Genomic DNA, 19,027 nt, shown 5'->3' on the forward strand with positions numbered 1-19,027 from the left:
GCTTCAGCGAAGCATTTTCAAACGTTTGTCACAAGTCGGCTATTTGAGCTTAGTAAGTTCCTAGGCTTTAAACTCAGATCGAGCATTTTTTTTTTTCGTATTGGCTCGCATCTTCGGACATTCACTTACTCGTGGACCGTTGCGTTACTTAGGAAAATATTAAACAGTTTTAGCTGAGCGTAGCTTGCTCTGCTCCGCTCAGATATCGCGGCCCGAACGAATGCAGAGAACTGCATAGATTTCGCGTTTTTGACAGGCGCTTCGTGTCGAGACGTGGTCGGCTTGGCTGCAAACCGACGGCGAAACCAAGCAGGCGCACCTGCACGCTCCGCTTAATTGACTTCACAGCGGAGCGAGAGGTGCGTTCTACGTTCCGCTGCTCGCACGATCGTTCTGCGCACGCGCACTACAGTTTCTTCTACATGTTTGTGTGTATATCGCTAGCATACGCAGGTCTGACCGGAGCGGATCGTAAACGCTCAGCTAAAAGTGTCTATTAACGGCCACAACGACACTATACCACATTGCAACAAGTTTTTATGTCATGCCAAGTGGTGCGGCCTCTGGTGAAAGGACTTAAACGTCATTACACAGTATTACATATACCTCGTAGTTCGGCCGATTATCGCTTCATGTCCACTTCACTACTCCCCCTAATCTGAAAATGCTACCGGTATAATTGGCCTCCAGATTATACTTCGCACGTTAACTTGGCAGTTCACATTAACAAATCGATAAGCAGCAAAATTGGGATATTTTTGTCAAAAATTCTACTCCGCCCCGACGTCTCTTAAATTCATCCTTTACAAAGCCTTAATTCGGTGTAAAGAACGTCACTGCTATCCGGGATCCTAACACAGGTTACGTAGTCTAAATGTGCGCTTGAAATCTTTTATGATAACTGTGTACTTGTTTAGTTCTAAATAACCGTCCCCACACAGCCAACATAACCTAAGTAAAAAAACTCGGTATACAAAAATCTCTCTCGCAATCCGCCGCAAATTCTGACACTAACGCTTACCTAAAAGAAAAATAAAGAAATGAAATTATCTACTACTGCGCAGTTTTGCACAATAGCCTAATACTTATCCCGTTGTGCAGCCGCCCAAATCTTTAACTAGCGTGCGCAACGGCGATTTTCTGTGTGTCAGCGCCATACGATGTAACGCAGTTGCAAGAAATTGTTTTGTGGGCATGTGCTTTGTGGGCATGCACTTGCCCTCACCCTTTTTGGCACTTAGTTCAGTCATATGGCGAACACACAGAGAAAAAATTCGCCGCTCGCGCACGCTATAGTTAAAGATTTGAGCGACTGTACATCTTGTCTCGTATCGACCTTCCACACGACGTCGGATGCATGATGCGCCGTACGAAATGCTGTCATCTGTCATCCGTCTCGCATATATATACCCCAAAAGACTGGAACCGCCTCCCCAGTTTGACAGCATAATCGCTAACCGTTCAAAATTTCGCGTGACTTTGTGAACACTATATACGTAGAATATGACTACACTTGTGCGGTTTAATGCACCCGCCAAGATGTATGCCATTTTTTAGTGTGTGCACGTAATAGCCACTTGTGAATAATAATCCTTAAATTTGATTCTCACATTTTTCCACACTTTAGTAATAATAATAATAATAATAATAATAATAATAATAATAATAATAATAATAATAATAATAATAATAATAATAATAATAACAAGAACAAGAACGACAACCCTTGAGCTCAATCAAGGAGGACAACTGTTTATCCTGCGACTTTTATTCACACGAGCTTCCATGAATGTTGGGCCCAAATGCGTTCCCACGAGGCTAAATGTCTGATGTGAATAAATATGGGTGTCATTCATTTCTCCCACGTGGACGGTATGTCAGCGCATCGTTGAATCTATGAAAGGGTGAAAATGGTTGCGCGTTATTTCTGTAGATGGTTGCGATAAGGAAGAATGCCCTCCGTTGTATTGAACACGAGTAGAAGCTTTCACTTTTTACCGTGCTCGCCCGCATTTGCAGTGACGAGAGATGAAATTCTTGACGGAGAGAAAAGTGGATATTGAATGGCGGGATTTGTGCGCGACTCATCATGTTGGGGGCAGAAGGGACTTAATCTCCACGCATAGGCCCCCAGAAACCGGGGTAGCCTGCAGTGACGAAACGTCCCGCCGGAGGGTAGTAATTGCACGGGCAGTACCAGCCTTGCGGTGCACCAAAAAATGAAGGTCGGAGACCACCGGCACCACGCAAACCACCCTTGAGCAGGTACTTGAACTTTTCCATCTTCTTCCCGGGCAGAATAGTACCGATGCCTGGGCCACCTAGGAAAGGCGGGCCACCGCCCTGGAATGGAGGGCCACGGAACGGAGGGTAGCCGCCGAAGCCTGGCATGAAGGGCGGTGGAAAGCCGCCGGCCGGCAGCGGTGGCCTCGTCAGGTGCCTCCAGGCCTCGTAGTCATCGAAACGGGACGGGTCGAGATCCTCTTCGAACTCGCCATCCTCCCTAGGCGGCAGGCCCTCGCTCCTGTCCGGCACGTCGTGATACGGTGGGTGTCTTTTCCCAGGACGATAAGGGTGCTCGCCATTTCCGTAGTGCCCCTTGTCCGGGTGCCTGTGCCCATACACACCGTACGGTGGCCCATCACGGTGACGGGGATGATCGTCCGGATGGCGTCCGTGATGCGGCGGTCGGTCCCTTTCCGGGAACAAGGGCGGCGGCTTCAAGAAGCGCGACCTTTCAAACTCTGGGTCGAATTTGGGCTCCAACGAAGGCGGGTGGCGACCACCGCCGAGCGGCGGCCTCCTTCCTTCACCTTCCCCCCGGAAACCCTTGGGTCCCTTGTGGAGAAGATAGTCGTCCTTTCGGTCCGGAGGAGGCGGCCGCTCTCCATACTTGTCCGACAGGCCGTGGAGGTACTTGGGTTTCGGCGGCTCCGGCTCGTCGTGGCGCCGCTTCACTAGCGACGCCTGCTGCATCACAGTCGAGGATGGCTGTGAGCCTTCAGCTAGGACGACTGCAACAGGGGCCAATGGCTTCTGGTTGGTCTTTTTCCCGTAAATGGTCACAACGCGATGGACGCTTCCGATGGGAGCCTCATCGAAAGGCGATATGGACGAAATCGGGGTGCCGCGGATATCGGGTGTGAATATGACACCCGGCAGCAGTTGCGGAACGGTGAGGTTCACCGTCTCGAAGTACCTTGGCTTCAGAATTCCGCGCCATTTTTTGCCAGGTTTTATTGTGTTAGTATCATCGAGAAGAGCGCTCAGGGGCGCACTAGTGTTTTGTGCTTTTGCATCGGCTTTGGTCTTACTTTTGGAAGGGGCATTTCTCTTGACAAGGCTTTTCTTGAGTGGAATCCACTGCGACGATGGGGCGCCCTGTTCATTCCTAGCGGTGAACATCCACGAACCAGAACCTCTGTGCCTTGAAGGATGATAGGAAAGTGGAGTGGACGAAAGTGGACGGGTTTTGTACGTAGCCTGTAGCTCAGATGCACTCGCACCGGGTACAAGTTCCCCTATCCTTGGTGTGATGAGCTTGTTCGAAGGCTGCTCAAAATTATGTTCTTTGTTCTTGTGAGGTCGGGTTAGAGATGAACGGGCGACAGCGCGTTCACTGGTCACCTTTTTATAGACAGGGTGTCTGGGGGCTTGACCGGTGCTTGTAAACTGCTGACCTACTCGCGACATCTTCACCAACAACAGAGCTGTTCATTTTCGGTGTTGGTTCTGAAGGTGTGTTTGATACCTCAGTAATTTGAATGACTGGCTTGTCTCCAATATTGAACACATGTTTGTACATGCGTGTCCTGTTACGCTTGTGAGCTGATTCAGACTGGTCGATGAGGTCTCCCAGAACGGCCCCGAGGACCGACACTTCGTAATCGGATGCCAGAGCCTTTTTTCTCTCTACGGGCTGTCCCAGAACAATAAAAGCGTGGTTAAAGGCTACCGGTATTTCGTGCTTGACGCTGCTACTCGGAGACGTTATGATCCTCATGGCGGGCTGCAGCTTGAAGTCTGAAGCAGCGACTTCACTGTCGATCTCGGTGCTTCTCATTTTAGTTTTTGGGCTGCCGCGCATACTCTCAGTAGGAAAAGACGAAGACTTGGCCCGTTCGATTTTCTCAGTCAGTGATTCCTTGTGAAGCGTGTGCAGGAGAGGCCTGCTTTTGGGAGCGTCTTCGAATGTGAATTTCTCCATTGGCAATGGTGCAACGAAACTATGATTTTTAGTATGAGAAGCCTTCGAAGCCGTTGAATCGAGGCTACGGCTTGAGGACGGAGATTTTTCAGACACCAGGGCTGTGACTGTGGAGAAAGATGTGGATGTTTTGTTTTGAGTGTAGTTTATCTTGCCGGAAGTTGTAGTGACCTTAACAGTCGTGTCCCATCGGTTTAAGTACACTAGTTTTGTTCACCGTCGTCGGCACGAAACTTGGCCGAACCGGCTGCCGTCGCTGCGTTTGGTTCATGAGAATCCAATAGGGGTTTGAAGGAACAAACGAGGAACCTTCGTTACCCGACCCTATTCGCACACTGTGAGAAACGTTCATGGACGCAAGCACGTGGTGAAGGTTGAAAAGACGTAGTAGCTCTTTAGCCAGGTCCAGCTGGTTCTTGTTGACGCTGCTCGACATCTCGAATGGCGATGGCTGACGCTGCTGGCCACCATGTGCGTGCTGAACCAACGCCATGCACACGATCCCAACCTGCGAATGAAAGAAGCAGGTGTGACTTATACGGAAACTAAGTATAAACGCTAAGTTAGCCTATAGACTGATTGATCGCATACCTAGGTCTGCCAAACCGACAGTGGTACTATAACAAGCTTGACAAGTCAGAAAGGAAGCACAAAATTTTAAAAAGTGAGAGGCGACGCCAGATTACAATTGCCACACCAGCGCCGTATAAGATCACGTTTTCTAGCAGCGTCTGCTTGGGCATAACAAAGTATTCGTGAACTAGTAGTAATTAGAGTGCACATATTCGAAAGTTTGTAAAGATTAAGTAAAGGTTTGAGAGGGCACAGTAACGTCGAAATGTCAGTAAAATTTATGATGCAAGTCAATTAAGCTTCCACGGCACTGCAGTTTTGAGCTCGAAATTCTAGAAGGGAAAGCTTTACTTTAGCTTTCCGAACAGGTATAAATATTCTTAATACTACGAAATGCCAATAGAGTAGGCAGCGCACAAAGGCAACGAACACGTACACAAAAAAAGACGCAAACACAAGCGCTGTGTTTGCGTCTTTTTTGGTGTACGTGTTCGTTGCCATTGTGCCTGCCTATTCGAGAATCATGGCTCACCAACTAGCCCATCAGTACATTTTAATGCCAATAGAGCTTCGAAAAAAAAAAAAAGAACACGTTTTGTCGCTATTAGCTCATAGCTCAACTCGTATACTAGTTGCAAGTAAAACAAGTTGGGACGCGCACAGCTTTAAACAAGGACTAGTTCTTTTTTCTCTTTACTAGAATACAGTGTTGCGTTAACTTGTGTGCAAAATATATTATGATGATCAAAAGCATAAATTCGGGGTTTTTAATTTCTGTCTATACCACTTAGTCAGCGGTGGACAGCGTGTGTTTGCAACTGGTAACGCAAATTGTTGTTGCGGCATGTAATAGTACGCCCGAGGAATCGAAACACCGCAGTGGCGAGCTATTGGGCGCGAGGCCCACCACTGGAGACGCGGGCGCTGCAATCGCTGTGACGTGCAGGGTTGGATCACGTGACCTCGCCTCGCTCTGGCGAAGGGAAGCGGACGGTTGAATTAGTTGTTTTTATCCGCAATTTCGCGGCGTTTTCGCTCTTGAACAGCGTTTTTTTGCTTTCACTTCTTGTGTGTGGACCCACAGAGACTACACAATCCGCTAAAGTGCAGTAAATATATCGGCGGCCTGGTACTTTTCTGCTCCGTGCCACAGTGCACTACGTACGCGAGTGGCCAGGCGTGAGCTTTCACTTTTACCCACTACCCTGTTTTCACGAGCATGATGCTTCGTCACCTGTCTTTCTTTTTCGTTATTTCAAGTTTATGGTGTTAAAATGGACACCGACCACGAATATTTATAAGAGCAAGACGTTCCGGCTCCCGCACGGGGAGCCTTGTTCACAGTTAAAAATGAATGCGCAAACAGTTCGGTTATGTTTAAAATATGACGTAGGCAACTTGCTGACCTGTGTGGAAAGTTGCCGTCATGACGATTAAGCGTGTGCGCCGTTGTCTGGATTGCCAGAGATTCAAGATAAAGCGAGAAGTCCAGTTCTTCTCTTCCGTTACCTTTGCCTTCTCCCGGTGTATTCGTGGCCAGTTGCTTCTACGTGTTCGGCCAGCGGGTTAGATGAAACATTTCTTACGTCGTACATGTGCTGTCTGCAGGCACGTAGGCAAGGGGGGGCCCGGGGGGCCCGCCCCCCCCCCCCCCCGAAATTCGTCCGGGCTTCTATATTCCCGGGAAGCTTTTGTTTTATTTTTGCCATGGAAATACTTTCTTTCGAACAGTTAGGCCTTGGGCCCCCCCCCCGAAAAAAAATCCTGGCTACGTGCCTGGCTGTCTGAGTTATTGCCGAAGTTACCTGTCTCCGATGTAACTTCCACCACAGTTTGCGCCCCCCCCCCCCCCCCCCCCCCCGCGTCCATTTTAATTGTCCTCGTGTCTTTTCCCGACCACACGGGTTTCCTTCAGACTCTCGACTTCAGCCCATTGGTTTCTTTGCTTATATATTATTTCTGTAAAATGAGCCCATAGTCAGTGTCACTTGTTCTTCTCTATGTTGTTTTACGCTACAGGCGAAAACATGGCCAGCTTCAAACACTGATTCACCTTCTAACAGTAGCCGCGAAGTGTCATACTGCTTTTCAATGAAGCTTTATAAATGCTGGACGCTGGTATTTTCACTGCAACATAAAATTCCCATTTAGACCACGGTAAGCTACACCTTGCAGCATGGCCATTTAAGTGCGAAAGTAATACGGCTGGCCGACACACGGTGCATTTGCTATAGCAATCGAACCCGATCGGGACCGTATTTTTCGATCGCGATTGGCCCCTTTGTGCAAGCTGGATAACGGAGTCAATCGTCGAAAATTTTCATCCCGATGTGGCTCGGTAGCGATCGAAGATGCACCGTACGTGTGACAACCTTCGAAAATACGCGTAATGAGAAGCAACAGATACATATTAAAATCGTGCCACAGACAAACTCATGTGGCACGTTATCTAGCTAAAACACTGAATGAGCCGCGCGTGTACATATGGCTCTCGTGAATGTGTCTCCAATCATATGAGACAGGTTGCGGCTGCATGAATCTCTAAGCATACTGGATTGCTGCCCACAAAGCGGAGAAGCCGCTGTCATCGTGCGTCATAGGGCTATGTGTACTAAACAAGAACGTAAATTTACCCATGCTTGTCGTGTCAACCGCGGCTCGTTATTATATGAAACTTACAATGAATGACGTTGCACAGTTGCCCGCATTTCTTGCAACAAAAATATGTTTCTTTGCCGCACGCACGCGCTAAAGCCCATTCGACGCAAAATGATTCGTTACTTTTTACAAAAGCAGCGTGCGCGGCCCCCGCGGTTTCCATATCGGTGGCCATAGCAGACGACGCCGGCAGTCAGGACGCTGTCTAAGGCATTATGAAGACGTAACATTTTTTTATGAGCAGTTATTTAGCATTTCGTACAGTCAGTGATGAAGCTGCAGCAGTATTTTACTGATTTCGTTGAAGTGAAGTACAACAATAATAATAAAAAAGCAGACGCGAAAGCGGCTGCGGGCTGAGCGCGAGAGGGCCGGCGGAGCAATCCAAACGTGCACGTCACAGGATGGCTCCGCATGGCGGCGCCACGGTATGTCCTCGCGCCCAATGTTCCTGTTTAACCTGCATGGTAACGCAGTGACAGTTGAAACTGGACAAGTCCGATTATTACTCCCACTTAGGAGAAAGTTCAAATGTACTGAAAACGAGAACAAAGGGAACCTATCGAGGGGCCCGATTTTATTAGCAACGGCCGTATGAAGCCGAAAGATATAGCAGGAGGACACGTTACTGGCTGAGTTGGTGTTTAAGTTTTAAGACCTAACTATAGCGCAACAAGAAAAAAAAAAAAAAGCAACCACACAGCAGGAAGGCAAAAACGCCTGTGAAACAGAAGAAGAGATCATGTTACTTATTCCTGTCTCCTTCTGCGCCATGGTCATTTCTTTTTTCGCGCTACAGTTATCTCTTTGGGCAACAGAGTGAAGCCAAGAAAACCACGCGAGGAATTATTGGTTGGGCTTAACAGAAACGTAAAAATAGGAAGGAAAGGGAAATGAAACTGGACGAAAAAAAAAGGTGACATGACGCAGGTGGGAGCGGAACCCACATCATCCGCATTATGCGCGTGCTTCACTATACATATGTGCCAGTCGTGCTATGGTGGCCTCTACGAAAATCAGGCCTCTAGATCGTTTTCTACCTCGTTCACTGTATAGCGAAGGTCACAACCCAGGCCTTCAGACTTCGATGCCTTCAGGCCGCATGCGAGGGGTTTGTAGGTTACGTGTAAGCTAATACATTTCACGTACTACGCGATGCCATGAAAAAAAAAAAGACGTACTACATTCGCCTGCATAGCCGCAAGTGGCGCTGTCTAACAACAGGCAGGCAGGCAGGCAGGCAGGCAGGCAAAGAACTTTATTATTATCCGGAGGCGGCGCTCAATCCCCCTTAGGGGGTGTCAATGGGCCACTCCCACGACGGGATGAGGAGGTTAAACTCCACGGCCATGTCGCGGGCCCTCTGGATGGCCCTAAGCTGGTCTCCTTTGTCTTGGCTAGTGAGAAGATAGTTCCAGTCCGCCACCGTAGAGGGAGACTCGCTGCTCTCGCGCAACGCAGGGCATTGCCACAGCACTACCATGGCTAAATATTGTACCTATACATCAGCACCTAAGGAAATGGACGGAGGAGAAAGTAGCACCTCCGTATGGTATATATATAGTGCGACGCACGTGAAATGCGGAAGTCGTGGGTTCGGCTCCCGCAGGGGCAAGCTATTTTTCGTTCAATCTCATTACTACTATATTTTCTACACATCCGTCGTAATGCGGCATATTGACTCACTTGCCCATGAAAACTTTGCCTGCGTCGATTCCCCCAATGCATGAGACCTGCAGATATACATAAGCTTTTTCCTTCTCGAACCACCGGAGACGAGTGATATATATTATATATATTATATATATATATATATATATATATATATATATATATATATATATATATATATATATATATATATATATATATATATATATATATATATATATATATATATAATATATATATATAATGGCCGTAGTTGCTTTAGCTTTGCGATTTGGGTCAGCTATTAAAAAAACAGACTATCGATTCCTCTCCTTCAGAGGAATTGTTCATACCACGAAAATGAAACGTGTCTTCGTAGTAGCTGTAGCTTCGTCGGACGTTAAGAAATAGACTTTACACGGACTTTACTGCTATTAGGACAAGTAGCCTTTAACGGGGATGCACCCACACTGACGCGTAGTGCCACATCTCCCAAATCTCGACGACTAACGTCGACAACCATCAGCAACCCCTTGTGGTAGTTCAGTAATTGATGTCACCGCTGGACGCAGCGGTCGGTATATGGAAGCCGCGACCAGGCTGTTCGCAGACCATGCAAGTGAAAGCGAAGTGGTTGTCCGTGAAACGCTTTTCGAACTCGAGGTCCTCGGACGCCTTTCACGTCGGGGGACCTCGAGTTCGAGACACTGGCCCAAACTAAAGCGTTACGGCAAACTACTTGCAGGGCGGCGGCCGTCTTGAGGCATCGCTTGGCACGCGGTGACCTGTTGACGTGTGGATTCGCTAATATCCCGCTATATGAATTGTCTGTGGCAGCCAGGCACGAATCAAGAACATCACGAACATCACAATGCGAGAGGTACTGTTCTGCGCATCTGATAAGCGCGAAGTGTTGAGCTTCCCGCTGGCGTGCTAACGCCGATTCTAACGCGGCCACTTTCGTCACTTTCGTGACATTCTTCTGTCCATGTCGCTACGTTTCAGCAACGCTAAACGCAGCAGCGTCATTATTTATTTATTTATTTTTTTTTGGCGCCATTTCAAGCGATGCACTGGGCAGTGTGTGAACACTGCTGCTGCACGTTTAACTGCACCTCGGAGGCAACCAGGCGTCATAGAGATTTGATGTGGCGTAACGACGCGGAAGAGACTTCATGTGGCCAAACTGCGTCGTTACGGCACCGCCAGAGCAGAAAGCTCAGACGGTGAAACAAACCTCCGCTGCGCTTAGACGCTCTGGCACTGTTAACTGCGCTGTAGGCGCTCGTTAAGTGTCGTGATGTAGTACTTCGCTTGACTGCTCCTAGATAGCGTCGCCATCTCTATCCGTTGGGGAGAAATGGCATAGCTTGCGTTAGCGCCGAGTGGTATACGTGTAGCCTCGTAACTACGCGGTATTGTCGGTTGCGCTTCATCGGTTTCTCTACAGTAACAGGCAGGGGAAGAACGTCCTTACACACAACAAACGGATGCCTCGTCCATCCAGAACTAAGTCATCCTTCATGAAAGGGACACTAAAGAGCAAAACGATTTTTCTCATATTAGTAAAGCACTCTTTCATGATGCCAAAAACACCACGCTTGCTACAAGAAGACGCTTAGTAAACGAGAAAACGCGCAAAAAGAAAATGTGGGTGGCGACGCCACCTACAAGTTTCCGCACCATTCGCCGTGACGTCACATATTTTGACGGCGCCTACTAGGGACTACCTATTTCCTAATTGATAAAAATGAAGTGCATTTTCTCCTCTGAGGGGTCCATAGACTTAACATACCAAGTTCGGGGTAATTTTGTTGAGCCAATGGCGCCAAAATACGATAAATACACTTTGAAATCCGTGACGTCACGCGTGGAGATTTCGGAGCGAAATTCAAAAATGAAAGTTTGAACTTGATTTTCTCCTCTATTAATAAATCTATGATGGCGAAATTAACGGCATTAGACTTCTCAGAGCACAGTTTATCGATCTAAACCAATTCATTGTTTCTCTTTTGTGTCCCTTTAAACTCCATGCCGACACTCTGCCGGTGAAAACCTGAAGAGAGGAAATAGTATTATTTGTCGCGAGGGGTACGCGTTGTTTTATTTGAAGGAAACCCGAAACCATTGAGCATGGGTTAACTGATTTTCAAGGTGTAATGCTATTTTGGGATATACACCCCCGCATTTTAAGGAAGAAGAATTTTTCGTTAGGCCATTAACACGGCGCACCTTTTGACATTGTTTTGTTTTTACATCGGCATACCACATGGTATGCCATCGCTCCATGACAATCGGCGCGCGATCTGTACAGCACTGGCGCATCTAGGGGAGGGGGGGGTGTTGAACCCCCTTCCTTCCCAGAAAAAAGAATCTGGCTACGCCCCTGCTGCACAGGCTTACTTTAGCATCCATATCACTGAGTCATTCAGCCTTCAGTTGTGTGCTCCAGATTGGGTTGCTAGCTTCGAGAATCAACTGTCCTCCCGCATTACTAGTTTGTTAGTTTCTGCTGTTGCCGAACTGTGAGTTGTGTGTCTGCCTTTAGTTATTGAAATAAAATATTTGGGGCAGCTACGCACTAGTGGTGCGAATACTGAGGAAACAGTGGAGCTGGCGGTCTTCGCCTCTCCTTTCCCTTCTCACCCTAACATCACTCCTCCTCACCCTCACTTCCCTTTCCCACCCTCTTTCTATACATGCCTATGCTATGCTTTACCCTCTCCCTTCCTCCTCACCCTCCCTTCTCTTTCCACCCCTATACTATACGTGGCTATGCTATGCTCTACCTTGTCCCCTCCTTCTTTCACTCCTCCTCACCTGCACATCACTTCTCATCACCCTCACTTCCTTTTCCCACCACCTTGCTATGCTATGCTACAGAAGGCTATGCTATGCTTTACCCTCTCCCTTCCACCATCCGCTTCTCACCCTCACTACCCTTGCCCACCCGCTTGGTATACTATACTATACATGACTATGCTATGCTAGGAGCTGCTTGGTCCTTCTCTTTCCCACTCCTTGCTATGCTATACTGTATATGGTTATGCTATGGTTTGCCCTCTCACCTCATCCTTTCCCTCCTCCATACCCTATCATCAATTCTCACCCTCACTCCTCTTTCCCGTCTCCTTGCTAAGCTATACTATACAAGGCTATGCAATGCCTCGCCCTCTTCCACACTCCTCACCCTCACTTCCCCTTCTCACCCCTTTGCAGTACTATACTATGCACGGTTATGCTATGCTAGGAGCTGCTTGACACGTACCCGCTTTCTGTGGTGCATACCCGCCCAGTTTTGTGCGGATGATCCCGGAGTTTTGCCAAGCTTAAATAGCTGCGCTGTTAAAAACAAACTAGGTGGCCAAGTGGCTAACGCGCCGGACTTACGCATTCGAGGACAAAGGAGCCGGAGGCTCGATTCCCCGATCGGGTGCCTCGGCCAAGCCTTTTCTTTCCGAATATATTTCTTCGGGACTTCTCCGCTTGACCTTTTACTGACGTCATTTTCGTGACGGAAATGACGTCACTCAATTACTGGTGGAACCCGGCACACATCATTTTCGCGTTAAATAACTGCTATGCCTGAAGTTCACGACAGAATGAGTTCACATACGTTCTTTAGTTGTTATATGAATGCGTAACACTCGTACATTGTATGAATGCGTTGTGAGGTATGGTGTGGAGAACAAGTCAGAAAATCGCGCTCTCTCTACATGTGCATCTTTATCACTGGTAGAGCGCCTCGCTAAATAATGGTAATTTTGGGGTTTTGCTGGCAAAAACCGCGATATGGTCATGAAACACGCCGTAGTGGGAAAATCATGCAGGATTAATTTTGACCACTTGGTGCCCTGTAACGCGACCTAAATCTAAGTACAATGGGTTTTCTTGCACTTCGCCCCTATCGAAATGCGGCTGCCGTCGCCGGGAGCCGAACCCTCATATTCAAGCTCAGCAGCGCGACAGCTTACTTGTTAAGCAACCTTGCCGAGCTAGAGCAGCTAGCAAATTAGCCTTGGCTTCTGGAGTGTCGTTATGCTGTGCTGCTTGCAGAACGTTACTGGTCCAGACGCACAAGTTCCTATTTGATGAGCTGTTCCTGTCGCATATCTCGCTTTTATTGACGAGTCTTGCAAGTTGGAAGACTGAATCTTGTTTAATTTCATACTTTGTGTCAGTCACTTCACCGCATTAGAGATGCAAGGAATCACATAAAATAATTAAAAAAAAGCAAGGACGATATTTCGACGTATTGAAACTAAGAAATACGCGTTCAAGTAGTCAACAAATCGATCGCTAATGTTCCTCTTTGCCTTTATTTCAACAAGCACCTTATTTAACTGCATATAGCCGCACTACATCTGATAACTGTACTTTATTGTAAACCTTCTCTTTCTCGTGTTTTGTTACTACAGGTGTTGGGAAGTTTCAAGCAGGGCTAAAATAATGTGGTTGCAATTGTAGACATTTTTCAATATGAGGACAAGAAAGCCAGAGTACTCCTCCTACCCGCGATCGCTTCCTTAGACCTACGCCATGAGTGAGAACCATGTTCTCGTCTCGAATGTATGTAGGGTCGTCATAAATGTTCTTCGGAGATATTGCAACGCCCCGTGTCACAGCTGTGCCTCTCAGTGCTTTGAGCCTCCTTTCGTCGTCGCAAGCACATTGGATGGCGCAAGGACGAGGCAGACCATAGAAACCCCGCAGTGCTCGGCCGGTTAAGCGTGACCATCACGCTGTTGTTGTTGCACTCTCATGCTTTCTTTTTAGTCGATCTACGGGTAGGCCTAGACGCTCAAGCGTAAGCGACATGTGTTCATTTCCACTTAGAGGAAAACCCGGCTATGCAGGTTGAAGTCTTTAGTGAGGCAACAAAATGGGGATCCCAAAGCGATTTAACTGACGAGACTGTGAAAAGGATACAAGGCGCAGAACAATGCTTCACGCCACAGTTGAGGGAGGAGGGACAAAATATGACATGGAGGAACTGTACGTACCTTACGTATACCTGCACTTCGATTATTGTTTTAAAGCGCGAGCAAGTACTTCGAAAAATTTGAAAAAGAAGACTTCGGTGATAATATTGAGGGTACACGCACAAACATTACCTTTCGCTGACTGTTCGATGAGCCGACAAAAATTGTTTTTTCTCCAGCTCTTTTTTTCTGTAAAGTCGACGCGCATGAACATGTAGGCAGCTAAACCTGTAATTGTTCTTTATCGAATGATAGGATCTCCGGAAAATAGGCCTCCGTAAGGCTTTATAATAATAATTGTTGGGGGTTTTACATCCCAAACCCACGATATGGTTATGAGAGACGCCGTAGTGGAGGGCTCCGGAAATTTCGACTACCTAGGGTTCTTTAACGTGCACCGAAATCTAAGCACACAGACCTCTAGCATTTTGTCCATCGAAATGCGGCCGCTGCGGCCGGGATTCTTCGGTTCCGCGACTTTCGGACTAGCAGTTGAGTACCATAACCACTGGAACCCCGCGGCGTGTTCACAGTTAGGCTAGCTATCCAAATTATCAAAAAATAAGTTCCTTAGGCAATAAAGAATTTAAGAAAAAGCAGCGGTTTCGTACGAAAGACCAAACACTGATTGGGACAATAAAGTATCCCACAACTACGCTAAGTAAGGTTCGTAGTTTTATCGACTGTGTGAATCGCTAACTGAATTTGTTAATGATCTTTTCTCGTGCGCATGGACAAAGATGAACAAATCGTCCTGAAGGAGAATTCGAACGCTCGCTGTCACAACACTGCCGTGAAGAAGAGCGAATGCTTTGTGCTGCCTCTGGCTTCGATACGCCTCTGAAACTTGAGATAACGTGCCATCCAACACTACAGGCGCACGGGAATACAGTGCATGTGAAGCTGCTGGCCATCTCGGCTTGCCCATTCTTTGCATTCGCCACAGACTACACCCAAGTTAGGGCGCGCGAGCGCTCACGAAGCCGCACCATACAAAGCCGTAATCGGGATAGATGAGGGAGACGTGGAGACGTGTGCTTGATTACTCTACACCCCAACCCCCTTTCCTCATAACGCGTGCTAGATCACGTGACCTCCAACACTGGGCACGCGAAAAGCCACAGTCCTTCTTGGCTTTTTTCCTCGCGCCAACAGCACTCGGTGAGAGGGACGCGATAGCATCGCACTTGGACGTTATCTTGAACACCACGACGACGGCACGAATTCGCAAGGAGTGTCCCTACAATTGCTGTAGCAATGAAAGGCGAAAAGGCAAAACAGGTGTGGTAGATAAAAATACCGAGTTACTCGGATGTAGCCTGCTTGCACAAGCATATCGGAGAGGCAGCGAGAGAAGCGAAATGTAAGGAGGTTATCATCTTGACTACAAAGCAGGAAGTAAAGCAATAACCTATTATAAGGCTGCAAAAAACTACTACGCACATTTCGTAAAGTATCAAGACAAGTCTTACTTTGTGCACCGTTGCACGAGTGTGTTGATGTGATGCTAGCTCGTGCAACTTATGTGCGCATTGTACGTCTGCACCATTTTTTGGTTCTATTTGTTTTTCTGTGCCTTTTAATTTAAAAAAAAATAACATTTAATGTCGGCTCAGCAGGGCAGCCTGCACTGCTCCGCCGAGTCAACTGAGCGGAACGGTGCATCTGCTATAGGGTCTGGAGGCATTTTTTTCTTTCTTTTTTGCAGTACAGCGAATGCGTGTCGACTATGGGATAAATGCTTATAAAAAGTGCGAAATAAACATCAGTAACGCAGTTCGCAGTTACCCTTAGCGCGTGAAATGGGAGCCGACCGAATCATATATACAACGCTCAGATAAAACTGTAAAAACCAGTGCCGTCAAATGCGAGAAGCGCCGTCATTAGATATGGTCTTAGCGGTGCATTCACGGCTCGCTTTGCTCTCTTGAAAACTCGGAGGACGCTTGAGCTTCGCCTTCAAGAGTAGAACGCGGTATAAGCGTAATCGGGCCCCGTTCGCATCGCCCTCTCATTCGCTAGCCTGGCTTCGCTTCTCGGTGGAGACGGAAACCATGCCGCAAGGAATGGAACGTCTGTGGACGTAAAATTGGCCGCTTCAACCAATTCTAGAATGCCCACTGCAAGTACAGAAGGGGAGTGCCCATTACGCCATAATTCTTCCTTTTTTGAGAATTGACGAAGTACCCGGTATACGCGTCCGTAAGTGAACACGCGCACCTGCACACTTTGTTGAGGCTTTTGCTGCTGATGATGATTAATTATGCCCGAGAACTGTGGGCCATTAAACCACCCTCTCGTAGCGCAATTCACATGTTTACATGCCCGGTGCGATTATACGCTTCTGCCACGCAATATTATATGCGTTAAGGAGACTCCTTCCATTACATGACATTCGTATAGGATTTTTTTTTTTCAGAATCAGTTTCAAGCAGTTGGCATATGGCTCTGTGGTAGAACGCCTACTTGCCATGCGGAATGTGTTCGGTTCGAGAACATTATTATTATTTATTTGTTCGCATCTATCTTGAACTTTCGCTCACGGACAACAACGATTTTTCGCTCACAACTAACGACGCCGCCACCGACACCGGAATTCCTGCGAAACGAACTCTTTAACGCTATCGCGTTAATAGTTGTATTCTGATAACTTGCACAGAGTCGCACAGCGGAAACTCGAGGGCACCGCGAGTGAACGGATCTGCAGACAAGACGGCCGCGCATGGCTTGCGTCTCTAGGGGACGTACTTATAAAGCTTCGAAGTCAACGTATTGCCATGCAGGGCCCCAGCGCATTAAATGTGAGCGGAGCAGGAGGTAAGGTGGCGACTTGCTAAAACTCTATAATCGAAACACATCCAATCACATTTGCTATCACATCCATTTGACGACATCACAAATATCTCATTAGTAGCCCCTCATTCAGCCTCCACTTAGTGTGCACGTACGCAATAATGAAGGGGGCATTCAAGTCGACATGGTTGAAGTGTCGGGTATAAAGAGGCATGGATGGAAGAAAGAAGCCTTCGAATTCAAGTCATTCGAAGACTTTCTTCGGCCATTCCTGCCTTTTTATATCCAACAGCAAATTAACGTAATTCTCGCAGTGGCGATGATGCTTAATACGCCCCTTCAGAAACAAACATTCTTTCCTTTCCTTTAAATGTCAGACTTTAAAAGAAACAATATTTGGTTCTGTTATGTATTTCATTCTGGGAGTAATTAGTACCACCGTCACTTTATGAACGTTTTTAATGTTGTCAACAAACGGCGAAGTTAAAAAACTCAAGTGCACACCATAACTTTATATAATGACAATCATACAGGCAAGCTGCGTGTACCATAAAAAAGAAGAAAGTTGAATGCAAGGAGAGATTGTAGGTAGAAGGAGCTACGCCATGGGCATCTCCGAGTTAGTTCAAGCACAGTACAATTGTTCAACTTGCGCTAGTATGCCAAATGACGTCTGGTGAATCGCGAATCCTTTCTCATTTTTCGTCAATTTTTTTTTTCATCTGGGTCACACCAGCTCAGTGATCTTGTTCTTACACGCATTCGCAATTGCTCAAAGATCACATGAAAAATTACACCATAGCATAAAATCTAGCGCCGAGTTGTTGTTCTGTTTAAAATATCTGTTTGGGGGTCCCACACAGGAGTTGCTGTAGCGGCAATAAATATTTGCAAGACTACGTGTAGTGGGCCTGCACATGACAAAGCGTAGTGATGGGCGGATAGCCCAGAGAAATTGTTTCAAAAGCGACGAACGAACGAAAGAAAGAAAGCGTGCTGACCGATCTGTGCCTTCCAAATGCTTTTGGATGGAACGTGACGGTCAGCCACATTGCACTCCTCGGAGAGCAGTCTATTTTGACACCCTCAGATGCCGAAAAACTGTGAAGTCACCCCCACCCCCCCCCTAATAGATGTTCTTCCGATGAGGAGTAAATTGCACGGAAGCTCACCGGTAGCCAGAAGGGAGCCATCGAATCTCCTCGTCGTCGGCCAGCGGCATCCAAGGATGAGGCGATATTCACATGACTCGCCGATGCACGGAGAGGCTCGCGACACGAATGAGGGTGGGGGTGCACTGGCACGGAGACTCGAGCGCGGTGGTGGCGACACGCCGAATCAGTAGCCGTTCATGAATGTGCAATAGGCTGCCGGGCACGGTCCGCTTTATATATAACTTCGCTGCTCGATATACGTCTTGGGAGCGGCAACCTCGGACGTTTCACTGGTGATGAACAATAGGGCAAGGGCGCATTGGGGTCGCCTCGCTCGCGCCGAGAGGTCAGCGCGGGCTAAAGGTGTCGCCGCCGCCGCCGCTGAGGCCAAGTCCCTCGGCCCCGCGGGTGCACATAAGCCTGCTGCTCCGCGATGCATAGCGCGCGCCGGCCGTGCGTACAGTTAACGAGAGCTCCGCGAATGGACACCGCGACGTGCGTGTGTGCACGGTGCGCGATGTGTGTATACGAACACGCACAAAAGGGGGCCCTCTGCGGCGTCCGGACTCTGCGAAAGTGGGCGAGAGGGCAGAGTTGGCCGCGAGCTTTCGCCCGACAAAACAGCGGCCGGCCACGAGGGCCTGTGCCGAGGACAACGCCGGCGGGCCCCGCTGTGACCGCATACCAAACAAGGGGCAGCAAGCTCATGGAGGATCGGCATGAGTGACGCGACCTTATGTTCTTCGTATGCGACATTGTCAGATGTCTCCAGGACTTGTTAGTCAGAGATGTTTGATACGGAAAAGAGAAGTAACATATGCGTTGATTGCTGACCTAGAACAGGTACATTCATATGCGAAATATAATGGGAGACAATGAGAATGCGCTCCTTGGTTAACTTACTTGGTGGGCGCCTTGCAGAACTCTTTTGACTCGAGTGCAGAGACTCTTTAATGGTCCTTACCCTGGAAGAAACAGTGATTATGCGGGAAGCCATTTCATTCTGAGAG

The 19,027-nt window shown here is 47.8% G+C and overlaps 1 protein-coding gene across 1 annotated transcript; it reads right to left on the reverse strand.

The window, feature by feature from the left end:
• Positions 1-4,379: 4,379 nt before the first annotated feature.
• LOC125757012 (uncharacterized) lies at positions 4,380-18,367 on the reverse strand. Its single transcript, XM_049412079.1, has 2 exons — positions 18,036-18,367; positions 4,380-4,715 (listed from the first exon to the last, which is right to left on the reverse strand). Exons 1-2 carry the CDS (start codon positions 18,054-18,056, stop codon positions 4,380-4,382), a joined length of 357 nt encoding a protein of 118 aa, XP_049268036.1. The 5' UTR covers positions 18,057-18,367.
• Between the last annotated feature and the right edge of the window lie 660 nt (positions 18,368-19,027).

This window comes from Rhipicephalus sanguineus, chromosome 1 (assembly GCF_013339695.2).
Source record: "Rhipicephalus sanguineus isolate Rsan-2018 chromosome 1, BIME_Rsan_1.4, whole genome shotgun sequence".
NCBI classification, from domain to species: Eukaryota; Metazoa; Arthropoda; class Arachnida; order Ixodida; family Ixodidae; genus Rhipicephalus; species Rhipicephalus sanguineus.